This window comes from Simochromis diagramma, unplaced genomic scaffold (genome assembly GCF_900408965.1).
Source record: "Simochromis diagramma unplaced genomic scaffold, fSimDia1.1 OVJJ01000557.1, whole genome shotgun sequence".
In the NCBI taxonomy this organism is placed as follows: domain Eukaryota; kingdom Metazoa; phylum Chordata; class Actinopteri; order Cichliformes; family Cichlidae; genus Simochromis; species Simochromis diagramma.
In genome coordinates this window covers 3,000,897-3,017,662 of record NW_024387156.1, presented here as the reverse complement: position 1 = coordinate 3,017,662, position 16,766 = coordinate 3,000,897, and the positions used below count along the sequence as shown (strand labels likewise).

General features: G+C 41.1%; 1 protein-coding gene across 8 annotated transcripts in view; it reads right to left on the bottom strand.

Annotated features, from left to right (window-relative positions):
• LOC120744271 (polypyrimidine tract-binding protein 1-like) overlaps window positions 1-15,158 on the bottom strand; it is a 28,907-nt gene extending 13,749 nt beyond the window's left edge. For 2 of the 8 annotated variants that reach the window (XM_040048552.1, XM_040048554.1), the window contains exons 1-2: window positions 14,717-15,057; window positions 11,222-11,255 (exon numbers count right to left, since the gene is read on the bottom strand). In XM_040048552.1, the coding sequence (XP_039904486.1) occupies window positions 11,222-11,255; window positions 14,717-15,024 (342 nt within the window). In that variant the 5' untranslated portion in view covers window positions 15,025-15,057. The other 6 variants (XM_040048555.1, XM_040048556.1, XM_040048557.1 and 3 more) reach the window with 6 other exon arrangements.
• Window positions 15,159-16,766: the final 1,608 nt, after the last annotated feature.

Below are 16,766 nucleotides of genomic sequence, written 5' to 3'. Positions count from 1 at the left end.
TGTTTACAACTGTTGGGATTTTCATACATCTCAAGTTAAACTAAGTGGTGCATCTCTTAGATGTAATCCAAGCCTTCCTGGACAACAGCTGGTTAGCACAAGAGCACACAGACCCCAGCTGCTGCATTTAATTTATGCACTTCCTCTTCCGTCTACCTGCTCTGCAAAACAGCCATGCACCGACTTTTGGGATAAATCATTATCAGTGCATTCATGTGCAAAAACCTAAATCTTCTGAGAGTCCTGGTACCAGGGCTTCATTTATATCTCCTTTATGATGATTATGGTGGTGGAAAATACTTTTGTTACAACAGTTGCAATAAAAATAATAAAATAAATGAAAAATACATAAAAATATTACAAATATATCATAAAATAATAATCATATTTGGCAGATGGCTACAGCGTATTATAGAAAGTAATGACATATTTGTTTCCCCTTTGTAAAACTGCCTAAATACAAACGAACATACACAGGATGTAAAACTATTTGCTAACATGTGACCCAAGCTGTCTGTCTCAGTGAAGTCCACATCCAGGTTTGTTAAAACCTGCTTTCCTCTGCAGAACCCTGAGCCTGAGCTGTACCTGACATCATCCAGCCCGGGGCAGGTTCTGGACTGCACTTCCACTGACTTCCTGTTTTAGGTTTAAACAATGTGATCAGACAGCTACTTCTTTATCCTTTGCACCAACTGTACACCGTGACATTAAGCTCTGCTGACAGGCTCAGAGTCTGATCCAATAGTCGTTTAGTCCCCCTGCCGTGTAACTGATTCATCGATTAACAGTTTGATTGTTTGTTTGTTTTTCCAGGTCACAGTGGGTACAACATTTACAGCAAAAGGCAAAGGGAAGAAAACTACACAACTTGTAGAAAATAAGCAGAATTGAGGGGCACACAGTAATGCTGCTGCCACTAGATGTCAATAAAGAAACAGTCTATAGCGGCCATGCCTTAGTCTTAGAAAGCAAAACAAGATTAATGGTAAACGTACCTTTCTGCTGTAGGTCATATTCACCCAGTCACACACAATCATACAGCACCATTAACTATGCCTAAACACTTTCTAACACACAATAAAAGGCATGCTAAGCTCCATCGTTGCCCTTTCTAACACACAATGCTTTCATGCTATTATCACTTGCTGCCTGGACTACTGCAACTCCCTATACTTTGGTATTAACAGTGATCTTTTCACCACTTGCAGTTACTCCAGAATGCAGCAGCTCGGCCCTTAACAGGTGTTTAAATGCATGAACGCATTACCCCGGTCCTGTCGTCCCTTCACTGGCTTCCTGTACGTTTTAGCATTGATTTTAAGATTTTATTGCCTACTTTTAAAGCTTGGCACCTGGGTAGGGCTGGACCATATCATACCGTTCACGGTAATAGGGCTTTGGAGTTGACGTCACACCGCAATGCATTGTGGGAGCGCGGCGTCATTTTCGGGGTCTACGAATCAAAACAAACACACTGTGTTGGAACGACGACTACAAGAAACATGCTTAAAAGCAGCTCAAAAGAGAATGGACTGTTTAGAGACCCATTGCGTCCAGAGGCGAAGCAGCGGTACTTGCAGAAAATAGCGTGCATTGGAAATGTGGACCCGTATGAAATACGGCCGTGGAGTAGAAACCCTGAAGACCAACCGCTATTGACGTAGCCTGACATATTTTCGTACCTTGTCTGTGGAGTCAACGCGTACAAGTCGTCATTCAAACAAAGGTAAGTCAGTCAGCTCAAGTACTGCGTGTGAAATGCGTTTGATTTCCCTCCAAACATTCAGATTAGTGCAGCATAAATTCATTCATGAGGGGAAATTACAGTGAGAACACGTGGAGGCTGTTAGGTGGATAACATAGTGAGTTCAGTGCATTGATGTGACATTGTCCTGAAGGATTTAGTTATTCTTTATGGTTAAAGAAATTGCAATAATTTATTCATATTTATTATAAATAATTCTAATTATACATCTTGGTTCCATATTTGTATCTTGGGTCACTAAAAATACATTTTATTTTAATTTTATACATTGATTAATGACCTGCAGAATCTCCTTATCATATTAAGTGATTCATAATTGTCACTTTATGCTTTCTCCATCTTGAAAGTGATGACATCCTTGCTTTACATACTTTAGGTTCATTTTCTGCAGGCAGGTTTCTGACAGAGAACACGCAGATTTAGAATATAACATGCAGCGTTCTATAGATGGACACATAAAGAAATGAAAAATTACATGTATGTGCCAACTTTCTAAACACTTTGTTACATTTATGATAAAGTAGATTAAACACATTTGTGTCGGCCTTGGCTCATAGTTCTTGTCTTTAAATGAACTTTGTCTGTGTGTGTTTCAGGTCCTGCACTCTCAAAGACTGAATGAACCAGCATTGCAGCCATGGGTCATTGTGAGCATCACAGGGAAGGTTGAAGCCGCCCACTGCACCTGTATGGCCGGAGTCGCAGAGACCTGCACCCACATCACTGCTCTTCTGTTTAACGTAGAAGCAACAGTGCAGATCTGTGGCACAAGGACTGTTACAGATGAACCTGCATACTGGGTTTTGCTGGGTAATATGACCAAGATACAGCCAGTGGTTGGCCATAAGATAGACTACTTCTCTTCAGCTGCCCAAAAAAAGGCTCTTGATCAAAACATAAACAAACCATCCATATTGAAAGGTAAAAGGAGCCGTCCTCAAAAAAGAAAAATCCCACCTGCTACTGTGCAAGCAAAAAAGCGAAGGCAAACACAACAGCCATCGTTCGTACTTGCTGTGTGGTCCGCTGCAATGTTCAATCGCACGACCGGCACAGGAATAAGCTTAAAAAGGGTTTGTCTTTTTATTCTTTCCCAACCTGGAAGCAACATGAGGGAGCTCATATGGCGGACCTTACCAAACGAAGGAGTCTAGCCCGGATAGCAGCCGTGAGACGAGCTGATATCCAGTTTGCGTCCATCTCCAGATATCACTTAACTTACTGGACATTTTCATTCCGGTAAGTTCTATATATGTTCATATCACTCTTTATAGCTTAATAATATTATTGTTGGTGGTCTCAGAGGTTATAGAAATTGCGAACAAACATCGAATGGAGTGACTTTTCAGACATACGTGCTATGTAACGATTCGCTAATTCTTTCACACAACTGTAGGGAAGCTTGCCTATGAAATGGCTGTAATATCTTGCCCGATTATCAATGTGGTAGTTTGCATCAACTTTACAATTATGGACACATAATATGACAACGAGATTTTAGCAGTTCATTGATAAATGTATAACATTAATTGTGGTAGGGGGTGAACCATGGCTATTATAAATATTTTTGGTCATATCGCCCTGCTCTACACCTGGGTATCTGTTTGAGCCGCTTCACATTCACACCGCTGTAAGAGCTCTCAGTTCATCTAACCAGGTGCTCTTCTACAAACCTAAAACCAGATTAAAACAGAGGTGATGGAGCTTTTACAGCAATAACACCAGATCTATAGAAACAACCTTCCTCTCCATATCCACACAGTTCCGACAGTACACACATTTAAATCATCATCGTTTGCATTTGGCAGCAGTTTGACATCCCCATACACGATTGTATTTTATTTTCCAATTTTATTTTTATTTTTTTTTTGTTTTTTTTGTTTTTATTTCTATTAATTTTCCCCCCCCCCCCATCTTATCTTATTTTATTTCAGGGGCAGCACAGTGGTTAGCACTGTTGCCTCACAGCAAGAAGCTCCTATACACTTTTTAATGTGCAGCACTTTGGTCAACTTCGTTGTTTAAAACGTGTTATATAAATATCGTCACCTTGACTTGAACTTTAAGCCAGAAAAACCAACACTGAAAGCTGGTTGCAGCTCCAAAATCCATAAGTACCAACTTTGTGGAGTGTGGTATTAGTTATGCTAAAATAGAGCCAATATTTAATAATAATTAAAAAAAATAAATAAATAAAAAAAATAAAATAAAATAAAATACAATACACTCACTGGGACAGATTTAACTACTCACTGCCTGCAATTTAAAAGTGACCCCACAGTTAGCTACAACTGTGAGGTCACACTGCTCAGTTCTGAAACCTCTTCTCCAAATTTCACTCTTTATTAGCTTGGATGAGTTCTTCACACTGAGCTCTCTCCTTAGTTCAGCTACAGTTCTCACTGCTCTGTACAGTCAGCAGCCTGACAGCCTCCAAATGCATCTAATCCACCATCAACGCTCAATATTCCATCTGTGACCTGTTCAGCCTGCAATAATGATTCTTTTATCCAACTACAGTCTGCTAGCCACTGTACTAATGATAACAGATGGCTGATGATGATGATATAATAATAATAATAATAATAATAAATTTATATAGCCTTTTCTAGGCACTCCATGTGCTTTACAATTCCACTATTCATTCACACATTGGTGGAGGCAGCTACAGTTGTAGCCACAGCTGCCCTGGGGCAGACTGACAGAAGCGAGGCTGCCATATCGCGCCATCGGCCCCTCTGGCCAACAGCAGTAGGCGGTAGGGTGAAGTGTCTTGCCCAAGGACACAACAACCAGGACAGAGAGCTGGGGATCGAACCACGGTCCCCCCCCCAAAATGTAGCTATCATGTAATTGCTAATAGTAAACGGCTAATGTTACCATATGTGTCAGCCAGATTAACATGTATGAAGACCCTTTAATACTTCAGTATTAATGAAACAGGACCTTTACTAACCTCTGAACTTTCTCCTTAAGTCCTGTTCAGTGTTATGAACGTTAACTACTCCAGCTGTTAGTGAGGACGAGCTGTGTGTCTGTCTCTGAAGTTGTGTTTCAACTAGAAGAGGTAAAGACAGCACTGCTATAGATGTTGTTCCAAATCAGGACCTTAATTCAATATTAAATGTTATTACTGAGAGTAGATTTTCAAAAGTCAAAACTACTAAAACACCACCATGCATGTCCTACATATTCTACTGTGCACCAAACTTCAGGCTAAAGTCGTCACTTTAAATTCTTTAAAGAACCTTTAATTTGCACAAAGTTTATGTAGTTACAATTAACACATTGGCACAGTTACAAGTTACCTTTATCACAAAACATCCGAAGCACTCGAACTCCTGAGCTTTTCAGTTGCCTACAGTTTTGTAAACTGTATTTTTGTGACTGCTTATAACAGGCAGGTTTTTATTCAGCTGCCTCAAACACACAAACCTGGAAAATAAGTTTGTCTGTGTTGTAAGAAATGCAGATTGGGTGTGGAACATGACCTATGGGGATTTAACATGTACTTATTAAATGGACTGGTTCTTATATAGCGCTTTTCACAACTTGCCTCATTCACATCCATTTATACAAGCACTTTCTATCATTCACACACACATTGACACTGAGCATGAGCAGTGTCAATATGTGAGCAGATTTACCACCCCCCAAAATACGTTTCTGATATTGCCAGAATCTTTCCTCATACATGAGCCCAAGCAGGAGGTTTTATGTTCACAAATTTGTTGTCAACTTCGTGATCAGATGAATAATAAAAAGCTGCAGAAACCTGAGCCCTGCTCTGTCTCCTGTGCCACCCCATCCAGCCCCTCTATCGCCATCTCCATCTGTTGTCTGACAGATGCCAACTGCCAGCCTGACCCATAACTGAGGAGCAAAACAAAAGAGCCATAGCTGTGCGCATCCACACAGACATCTGGTTTTGACAGACTGTTACAGTCAAACCACAACTCTGTTTATCCACATGTAATTACAGAGGACCTGCTGCTTCCTCTGGAGCCATACTGCAAATGGAATAAACTCAGGGAAAGCTCATCACTAATGTACAGACCAGAGTTTGGATGATCATTATGTGCCCAACTGTAATCCATTTAGACTGAGGGGAAGTTGTTTTTGTCTTAGTTATGTGCCTGCCAGCGATTAACGCAATGGCTGACTCACCCCAAACACACTTTAAGGGAAGGATGAAGTACAAGAGAAGAAAGAAGGTGACAAAGACAACGCAGACAACAAAGACAAAGGGGATGAAGACAACACATTAAGACAACGTTAAAGCAATAGGTCTTCCACTCATCCATCTCTGAAATTCAGGTAAAGCACATTACTCTACAGCGAGTCATTAGGAAAAGTACATTTTTCTCCATGATGGAATGTGGTTAGAATGGACCGAGAGTCGATGACAAAGTCATAGAAGCACTAGAAACTGCCTGTAACCAGGTAGGACAAATAGTTGACTCTCTCTCCAAGGCGCTCGTAAGGAAGTCGCTTCGTGTTAAAGGGTGTTCTTCTTCACAGTCGACGAGTGCTCAAACATCCCAGAATGCAGATAATCAGATATCAGCCAAATGTCAGGAAGTTTCCCACATGTGAGAAAGATCTTGATCGTCCCAGAATTACAGCATTCCAAAACAAGGATCCCAATGTAGTATTCCCCTCTGATCGTAGTGGAAGTTCAACACAAACACAGCCAGTGTTGGCTTTGTGGTGGCTGGCTTGATAAAACCTAACACTCCAGCTGAGCCCCTTTTCCATTAGTACCTACTCGGATCGACCTGCCATGGTTTTCAGGGTTTTTCCATTAGGTTATAGTACCTGGTACTAAAATAGTACCTGCATTTTTCTCAGGGAAATGGCCACAAAAAACAATGCCGTGGTCCTGAGTCTGAAGAAAAGTCACAGGCCAAGCAGCAGGTACATAATCGCCTCGACATCCACCTTTGTTGTATAATTCGCGTTGCAAAATAATGACATCAAACTCAGACATGCTGCTATAACAATGACCACGCACAATCGGTGGTACAAGATTGTAATGGGAAACCAGTCGATCCAAGTAGGCACTAATGGAAAAAGGGCTTTGGAGATAGAAGGTATCACCACAGTGGTTCTCAGCTTTCTTCATTAAGAAAGCTGAACCCATCTGCCATGTTTTCTCCTTCAGGCTCTGAGTGTTTATATAAAATGTGGTATTTCACATACCATGCAACTCTGCACAAAATGATCCCTATGAATGCAGCCATTAGAGCTCTGACTAGATGCATTTAAACATTACAGCTTGATGCCTCACGGCCTAATAAAGGAGACATGGTAATTGTTTGACACAGATCAAAATTAAAGAAATGTGATTGATTGACAATAAATACCATGATTAAGTTGCTTCGCTGCAATTCCAGCAGTATGAAGGTGTTGCACGTATTCTAACGGAATACATGCAATACCAGCTCAGAATGGTTTTAAATGACTTGCCTGAAGACAGAGAAAGAAACAGGAGAGCTGTAATCATCAAAGAACATCCATCCTTCTCAGATCTCCTCCTGCTTTTAGATCGCAGCTATTTGTTACCTTCATGTGATTTTGGCTTAGATTCTAGCTTGTATCGACAAACACACTGAACGTGACTGCCAAAGAGTGACCTGAGGAATGTGAGTATTGGCTGCTGAGATGTCACACACATTCACAACTGTGAGCATTACTTTTTCAGTAACAGAAACCTTAATAAAACACAAGTAGAATCACATGAACTGCCAGGCTTCAACTCAAGCTGCGACTTTATTTTGGTAGGACTGTGCAAACAGTGGTCCAAAGAATCTGAATTTATATGATGATGATGATGATGATGATGATGATGATGATGATGATGATGATAATAATAATTATTATTATTATTATTATTATTATTAATAATAATAAGGCTGCAATGATTTATTAAGTAATTCTAATATTAAAAAAATACAAATAAAAATTTGGCACAATTTCTTTGCTCTGTAGCTCTGTTGTCACCATGGAAACACGATTGCGAGCGTTTCACCCCGATCTGCGATTAAAAGCAGACCTGCAATACAAACGTATTTAACAGCCGCGTGTGAAAATAAAGTCTGAAAACATTAAGCCTAAAGTTTTAAACACACACATGCAGAAGAGTAAAGAGGCGGAGCAGTTACCGAGACGGGAGCTCGAGATGAGTGAAAGAAAATGTGTTTCTGGAACCCAAAAACAGCAGCGCTGTTCCTGTAACCACCATTAAAACCTTTACTGGGAAAAAGCTGACAGGAGCCCTTCATCAAAGCACCTGGTCAACAAACTCCAATTTAAATCCAATAAAGACTATTTGTTTTACATAGAGACAAATCGGCAGTATGCCTCCAGAAGCTGTATTAAAATATGCAGATCAACTGATGACTGACAGTAGCCATTCTTTTATACATATAGCCATACCTGCAGCAAACAGGGGTGAGTCTAAAGGGGGCCATGGGGTGTACTAGACCATATTTACTTCAAGGCTTTTGAAACATTCTTCAGATTAAAAGTGAAATAGTGTAAAATACTTTAATTCATTTACATTAATATTTAAAAATATAGAAAATGTTTTTTTCACAAGTCAATAAAAATGTACATTGGCTAGTAAAACTCTGAGCGACTGATTATTATTATTAATTGTTATTGTTATTGTTATTATTATTATTATTATTATTATTAATTTTGATCAACATCTACACCATCATAAAGTCTGTTTTCAGCAGCACAAAAACCTGTCTCCTATTAATGTCAGAAACTCTTCCAAGAACACAGAGTAAAGGTTAATTTTTTATGCCTTAGTGTAGATTTCATGACTTATTTTTATTTGACTGTACTTGACATCATTTATATATTTTTACATTTAAGAAAATCGTTTCTTTAAAAATTTTGACTTTAATATGGCATCTTGATGCATTCTCAATCATGAATATTTATTATTTCTCATTAATAAGATAAGCATTTCTTACCCGATTAATCGATGGAATAATCGGTAGATTACTCAATAAAATAATAGACAGCTGCAGCCTTAAAAAATGTGTAAAATAGAAAATTAATGCAATGTTTAATTAGCACCTTGATTAGTTTTGATTACTACCTTGAATGGCCTGAATAAGAATAAGGATGCGTTTATGTAGAAATTAGTGTTGATAAGGGGAACGTGCTGATGCTGTCAAGGAGGCCTTTTCCATTAGTACCTATTCGGATCGGGTCGGCACGGGTCGACTCCATTTTTAGGGTGTTCTATTAGGTGGTGGTACCTGTATGAATCGATGAATGAAGCAAGATGTATAAAGCTATTGAGTGCTCAGGAATAGAAAAGCGCTATACAAGAACCAGTCCATTTAATAAGTACATGTTAAATCCCCACAGGTCACGGTCACAGATCCACACCCCATCTGCATTTCTTACAACACTGACTTATTTTCCAGGTTTGCATGTTCAAGGCAGCTGAATAAAAACCTGCCTGTTATTATGCACAATAAGGATGAGTACTTCACATCTACCGCTTACAAATAAACGTCTCTGATGCCGCTATAATATCATGTTCTATTATTCATTGTGCTCCTGAAGAATGAAAAGCAGCAGTCATGTACCTGAGGACTTGTTGTAATCTGACACGGGGCTTCAATGCCGGAAAAGTCAGAGAGATCAAGCAGCATTCCAGTTTAATGACTGAATACAGACCTGCTGAACAGCAGGGAGTCACTGTTTACGATATTTGTGCTTATAGTGTACTAGCCAATCACTAAAGCCGAGGGAGGCACTTCACTTCAGACCAACTTATTTTTAAACCCAGACAAGGTTTAGGTTTTAATAAGCTAAAGGAAAATTCTTATTAAATAAATTTGTGAATCATCTTATAGCAACTTATTGACACTGCTGGGTTATGAAGAATATGGGGAGTATTTTATTAACACCAATATTAATAGTGAAAATTATTACATAGAAAGAACTTGAGCATAGAAAAAGTGCTTGTATGGCTGACTGAGGCATGTTGTATAAAGTGCTTTGAGTGCTCAAGTAGAAAAGCACTATATAAGAACCACTTGCAATCACGTGTGGCTATATTAATACTACTCTCCAAACACTGGTAAGGACAAAATAGTGGTTGTAGCCACTTTTCACACACTCTTCATCTTAACACGAAAGCCAGCAGGTACGAGTTTGATATAGGCGTCTGCCAGCTAGCTACTAGAAAATCTGTCATTTGTGCAAACATTGGTAAGGACGACTGAAGGAGGAGCTTCAAACCATTACTCTGTTTTTTAAATTATGCATCTAAGAAAACCACTCTTTTAGTTTGGTGTTTGCACTGGAGCTTCAAGGCTATGTTGATGATGCTGTTCCCTTCAAACAACATCCAATAATTTACAGATCAACATTCGTGTTGCCTCATTTACACTTTCACACCATTTTAGTCAGTGAGTTCGGCTGCACTTCAAATGTAGTACAGCAAGTATGTCACAGCACCATTTCTGCCGCAGCACCACACTCCTACGGATTTTAACTCTGGACTTTGAGTCCTTGCACTGTGTCTGACCTCATCGTCGGAGAAGCAGAGCATAGAACGTGGACACAAAATCACCTGTGAGAATCACCTCTGCCATCAAATTAAGAATGAAAAACAGTTTGTTTGTGTATTAGTGATTTGGTACTTTGACTATTTTAATATGGATTCCTAGTTCTTATCCCTAATGCTGGAGGACGGCTCTGATGAGATCTTTTAGCAGTTAGGAAATACAGGGAAATATCGGACATTTCAACATGACACTTCATCATTGTCCATTTTTCCCATCAGACTGTACATAGGTTAAATCTGGGAGTGTAAAGTTCAAGACACTCCCAGATCAACACATTTCTTAGACATAACTGGACCACATGACCTTTGCCCAGCTGTGAGAGTGTTCTGAGCACAGCTGGTTAAGTCAGTGCTTTTTAGCAATCAACAGCATCTCTGAGTGGACTCAGAGAAGACTTGATTAGGAGTTACAAAAACACTCTGCAGCCCATCTAGAACCTGAAAAGCACTCACTGCAGGAGACTACTTTCAAAGTGAAAGTTCTGATGTGATGGACTTTTCAACAGTCCACAGGAATGACAACAAACATCCACAGGATCTTTGCTGAGTGGCTGATTTGTGCAACAGCAGTAGCATGCTGCTTAAGAGTGCATGCATGCATGTGCATGTTGCTGTTGAATAAACTGATTATCCACAGACCAGTTTTGGACTGTACCTGAGGTCAAATCACTGCTGGGCTTTGGGCATTCAACAGACAGACAAGGGAGCCACCTCCACAACGATTAAAGGAGAAAGCTCTGCACTGTTCCAGATGGCAGCATCTCCATCTATTCAGACACTCAGTGATGACACAGCAGCAAACAAAGCAAGAAACCAGACAGAGAGGAAGAGGAGGAGGAAGCAGAGGTGCCTACCTTGGTGCCAACTGTTATATCGTGGTGGACACTGCTGTGAAGAAAAGACAGCGTGTTAGAGGCAGCCAGGAAAAACTCAAACACAGAATGAGTCTCACTGAGGTATCAAAAAAGAAAAAGAAAGGTGATGATGTTGAAGACTGTGCGGGAGCAGGTGGACAGAAGCCGAGAGAGGCCGAGCAGGCAGCAGCGATTGGCAAGGGACCGATGGCTCGGTGGGTTGGTTTGCCCTGCAGATGGGACATCTCTATTCAGCACCTGCTTGCCTCAGTGTGCACCTCACCTTTTCCATAAAAACCTCACGGCAACCTCAAGTGTTTTTCACACAAGATCCAAACGGTGATAAGACAATGAAGCAGAGTCTGAAGCAGACCTTTTCCACAAGCAGCACATGGATACTAGCTCCAAGCAGCCTCCAACTGCTCTGACTGCTACAATAGTTTGGTGACGGTGGAGGTGCTGCCTATTGAGACGCAGCTTTTTGAAGCCAGTCAGAGCCACTTGCACCTCACTGAACTCTCAGGTCAAGGAACCCTGCACCCTCTTTTCCATCACCAACCTTTTTCCTTAGGTCAGAGGTCACAGGAGTGGCCGCTCAACCCAAAAGCTTGAGAAGTTCTGCTGTTTTTGAAACCAATTTTTGCAGTTGGACATTAGAACACTTGAGGCACTTAAGACCCGAAACTTGTGTTTATTGCTTATTCACTATCATAATTTCTCATTCAGACCAAATCATTACAACAAAGCTCCAGCAACCAACCAGTAAAGGCGGCTGTGAACACAGAGCAGCTGAAGCATCTTGCCAGTCACATGGGATATGGTCACTCAGTACAGGATGCGAATGTGCTCCACAGCTGCTTTATCAACTATGGATATGACTGAAATCCTAGACCAAGTTCAACTAAAACTAAATCAATAAACAGCTGAGTGATGCTAAAGGATTCACAGTGAACAGATTAAAAAAATTTTTTTTACTGCCAAAGCAAACCATCAGCAAATCATCAGATGACCAGGCTTTGATAAGCCGGGATGTGTAGAGAACTGACAGAGTGTACTGACCCGTGGTGTGAACACAGTCAGCTTCCACACACACACACGCGCGCACACACACGCACACACACGGGACAGAAAGCCCATGCTCCTTCGGTAACAGGAGTGCCGGTGTCCTTCTGCCCATCAACACTAAGCTTTGACTTCAATTCTAGTTTCTGTCTGTCGGGAACATGGTGGCATCCCGACGGTCTCTGTTACACAGTCTGTAGAGTCACAGTTATCAGAACAGCTGCTCCTAACAAAAAACAAAATAAAACGCACAGACATTTATCCCAAATCCATGTGGAGACATCAGCATTGCACTACAATGCATTTGAATACACGGATATTGCCGTGAAAGTCAAGCAATGCTAACAAACTATTAGAGGGCTCTTGAAGGTCTTTGCAAAGAAAATACAGTTCATTTTTTAAAGAAAATACATTTATTGGCTTGTGAAAAAAATGTATATATATATTTTTTTTTTGTTTTTTAAATATTAATGTAACTGAACTAATAAACTATTTTACACTATTTCACTTTTAATCTGAAAAATGTTACAAAATGTTACAAAAGCCTTGAAATAAATATGGTCTAGTACACCCCATGCCCCCCTTTAGACTCACCCCTGTCTGCTGCGGTATGGCTATATGTAAAACAACAGCCTGCAGCAGGCTGTATCATTGAAACATGTATCAGACTGAATGAATAGTTCATCTGCATATTTTAATACAACTTCTGTAGGTATACTGCAGATTTATCTCAGTGTAAAACGAACAGTCTTTACATTGGAGTTTGTTGATCGGGTGCTTTGATGAAGGGCTCCTGCGAGCTTTTTCCCAGTAAAGGTTTTAATGGTGGTTACAGGAACAGCGCTGCTGTTTTGGATGCTACAAATAAGTTTTCTTTTACTCCTCGTGAGCTCCCGTCTCGGTAACGGCTCCGCCTCTTGTGAGTGTCTGTTTCTGTTTAAAACTTTAGGCTTAATGTTTTCAGACTTTATTTTCACACGCTGCTCTTAAATGCGTTTGTATTGCAGGTCTGTTTTTAATTGCAGATGGGGGTGAAACGCTCGTGTTCTTGTTTCCATGGTAACAACGGCGCGCTACAGAGCCGTGCATTAATCGAAGCAAATACTTTTTTGAATTACTCGATAAATTATATTCCAATTCAAGAAATTCCTTTGTGTAAAAAAATAAATAAATAAATTTAAAAGCACTACTATAAGCACACAGTGCACAAGTCCACTGAACAGCAGTTTGACTTTCTCACACACAGGTACTATATCTACATCCTTTCTGCTGCCGCTTTGACTTATCAACATGGACTGCAGGCTATACTCCAAACATGACTTGTTGGTGTTGTTCGCCCCCCTCCCCACAAACACACAAACTTCCATCCAGTATGCTCAAGTTCCTCACTTTCCCCTTAAAGAGTACGTTTGCCTGTAGACAGAGGTGAGAGTTACGTAATTGTGGAACTGATTTATCGGATGCAAGTCAAAGGAAACCTGCCCTTTTTCACCCACAGCTTTTTGGAGGAAATGTACAAACAATGGGTCAGTCTCAAAAATAAAGGTTTGCTGAACAAACCTACCCAAAGACGCCTCGATATGAAAATGAATAAATGAATAAAAAGAGCTTGGAACAAACTAAACAAAAAACAAAACGCGTTTTACACACTAAGGTATGGCCCAGAGCAAGTGAAAACCGGCTGGCCAGGCTGAGGCCCACACCACTGTGTTCAATGAGGAGCAGCTGGAAGAGGAGCCCTCAGGGCAGGGATGAGTCCTGACGAAACACAAATATTCCATCAGGACCGTGAATGCTCCACAGCCCCCTGACTGAAGCTGAAATGACACGCATTATATTATGAGTGGACACAGCTACCGGTGTGATCAACGCTAATAACGCTGCTATTTTTCCCCGTCAGTCCACACAGTTTAACAGCAGCAGGCTTACAGGCCTCACATTCCCTCCCTCCACCAACAAAGCTGCTTTCTCCTATTCACCATCGCTGCAACTGAACTCTGTGAAAAACAGCCACTTTTAGGCCCTTTCCCTAATCCAGCAGACTAAAGCAAGACACCATCTACTTTACATCTAAACCTGAGCACACACTCAAAACAAAATCACCCCCAGAAAACAACACACGCACACTCCTGATGGCGACTTCTACGAGTGTGTTACCGCTTTTAAAAATGAACTCCAGATGAAACATGACAATTAGGAGTTTCACAGCAGTCCTCTCTCGCTCACACACACACTTTAAAGTACAGTTTCCGCATTTAAAAGATTAGAGGGCCAGCTCCACATTTCGGGACACACGACACAAGTGAAGCTACTTTATTAATTTATGCTTTTATTCGTTTTTTAAATTGTAACTGTTTCACGTGAACGACTGCCTGGCAAGATAAACCAGAATGGGCGTGAGCCTCTAACCTGTGTGCTCTGGTTACTTCTCACCGCTCATGTATCCTATACACATCACCAACAACCTTCCAAAACGTCCCCGAGCAGAGCCTCAGCGGGTAACCGGGTCGCGCTTCAGTGCGGCCGTGATGTGGGACTTTGGAGAAGAGAGGTAGGTGCCCGCAGAGCACGGCCCACCGTGAGCTAACAGCACAGCTAACTGTGCTAGCCTCGCTTCCTGCTCCCAGCACAAAACCCACTTCTGCGACTACTCCGCGACAGCAGGAGCGCTCCCTGCACACTACAGCGCCTCCGACAAACCCCGGTGCTCCCGGGTTTCCATGAAAGAGCAGAAACGACATTTAAGCGGAGTGTCACCGTGAGACTGTGGAATAACTCACCCGTCCATTGCACAACACGGAACTACAGAGCAACAGGTCCTAACAGCAGCCAACAGGGACCCCGAGCACCGCCGCTTTAAACAGACAAGATGGCGTCCGTCGTGAGGACTCGCTGATTGGACGGCTCGCAAAACTGGTGGGCGTTCATGGGCAAAATCGTACGTTGATTGGCTGGTTGGACCCAAAATACAACAACAAAGAAGAGCTATTCCAGCGAAGATTTGCTATGAGTAAGATACACGCATTCACGGGAAAAAACGGATACACGTTTTACTCTGTGAAAGTGGGCGTTGTCCCGACAAAACAAACTGATTATATGTCTGAAAGGGCACCTGAACACTTTTATATTTGATTTTGAATCTGCAACATCAATGACAAAACACTAAAAAACATTTTGAGTATACTGACCAGAAAACGGGGGGGATTTAGAAGATTTAGCTTGTATGTGACAGTGAATTTTATTGTGTGGTGTAAATCACAGTTCATTCTGTTCATTCGACAATAAAACCTCTTACCTTTAAACCTGGGGAAAAGGGGGATGCTTTGTATAGTAGTAACCCTGTCTTTTCCGTGCAAGCAAGGCTAGCAGTGCTTGCCCTGTGAAATCTGAAAATACATCAATTACAAAGTACCAGAGTCCAAGATCAAGACGATTAAAAGAAAAAAAATAACAATAAAAGACAGGAAGCACAAAGTAATGGAAATATATATTTTAATTTGGTCCAGTTTGACTTTTTAAATTGTGTGAAATAATGTGTTTCACTGTCCCCAAGACATGATAACAAAGCCCAGAAGTGCAGGAACTTGGTGGTATCCAACTTTAATCAACCTATTTCTGCGCTTCACACAGGAGCCTGTTGAACTGGTGTCATATAACAGGTTGATAAATAATTCCTCCATGTGCTGCTTTCCAGGAAACTACTTGTGTGCTTGAAAATGATACAGTTGAACACACAAATAATTCAACAGATTCTCATACATAGATCATGTGTTTTTAAACGGAGACCACCTGGCTGGCTCAGACTTTTCTCTGGTAGCCCATGCTTTTTGCTGGTCAATGTAAACTTAAAGAGGTTGACAGAAATAAAATTTTTAAAGAAAATCACTAACTGATCCACACCAGACATTTTAAAGCGGGTGTAAAGAACTGTAATCTCCACATTTCAGCTTTCTTTCTTTTCTTTTTTTTTTTTCAAAATAGAGTTACGACCTTAACCTCGAAATGTTGAATAATATTTTTTCCTTATGTGGCCCTAATACAGAGGAATGGAAGACAGAAAAAAATACGTGTGTGAATGAAGAAGCAGAGGTAGTGAAGGTGGATACCTCGCGCTGGCCATTTAAAGAAACAGCGCACGAGCGAGGTGAAGAAGAGACTGCAGGCAGGTGGAGCGGGTGGAGACGAGTGTCAGTGTTGATTTGTGACAGAGGGATAGCAGCAAGAAAGAAAGGGAAGGTTTACAAGATGGTAGTGAGACCTGCAATGATGTATTGTTTGGACATGGTGGCACTGACACAAATACAGGAGGCAGAGCTGAAGACTTTCAGATCTTCATTACGAGTGAGCAGGATGGACAGGGTTAGAATTAGAAGAAGAAGAAGCGGCACGCCATTGGCCAGAGTGGCTGCAGCGGAACTTGCTATTGGCTGATTCTGTTGCCCCGCCAGTCGAGTCGGGAAACAGCGCCATAATTAAACTGTAG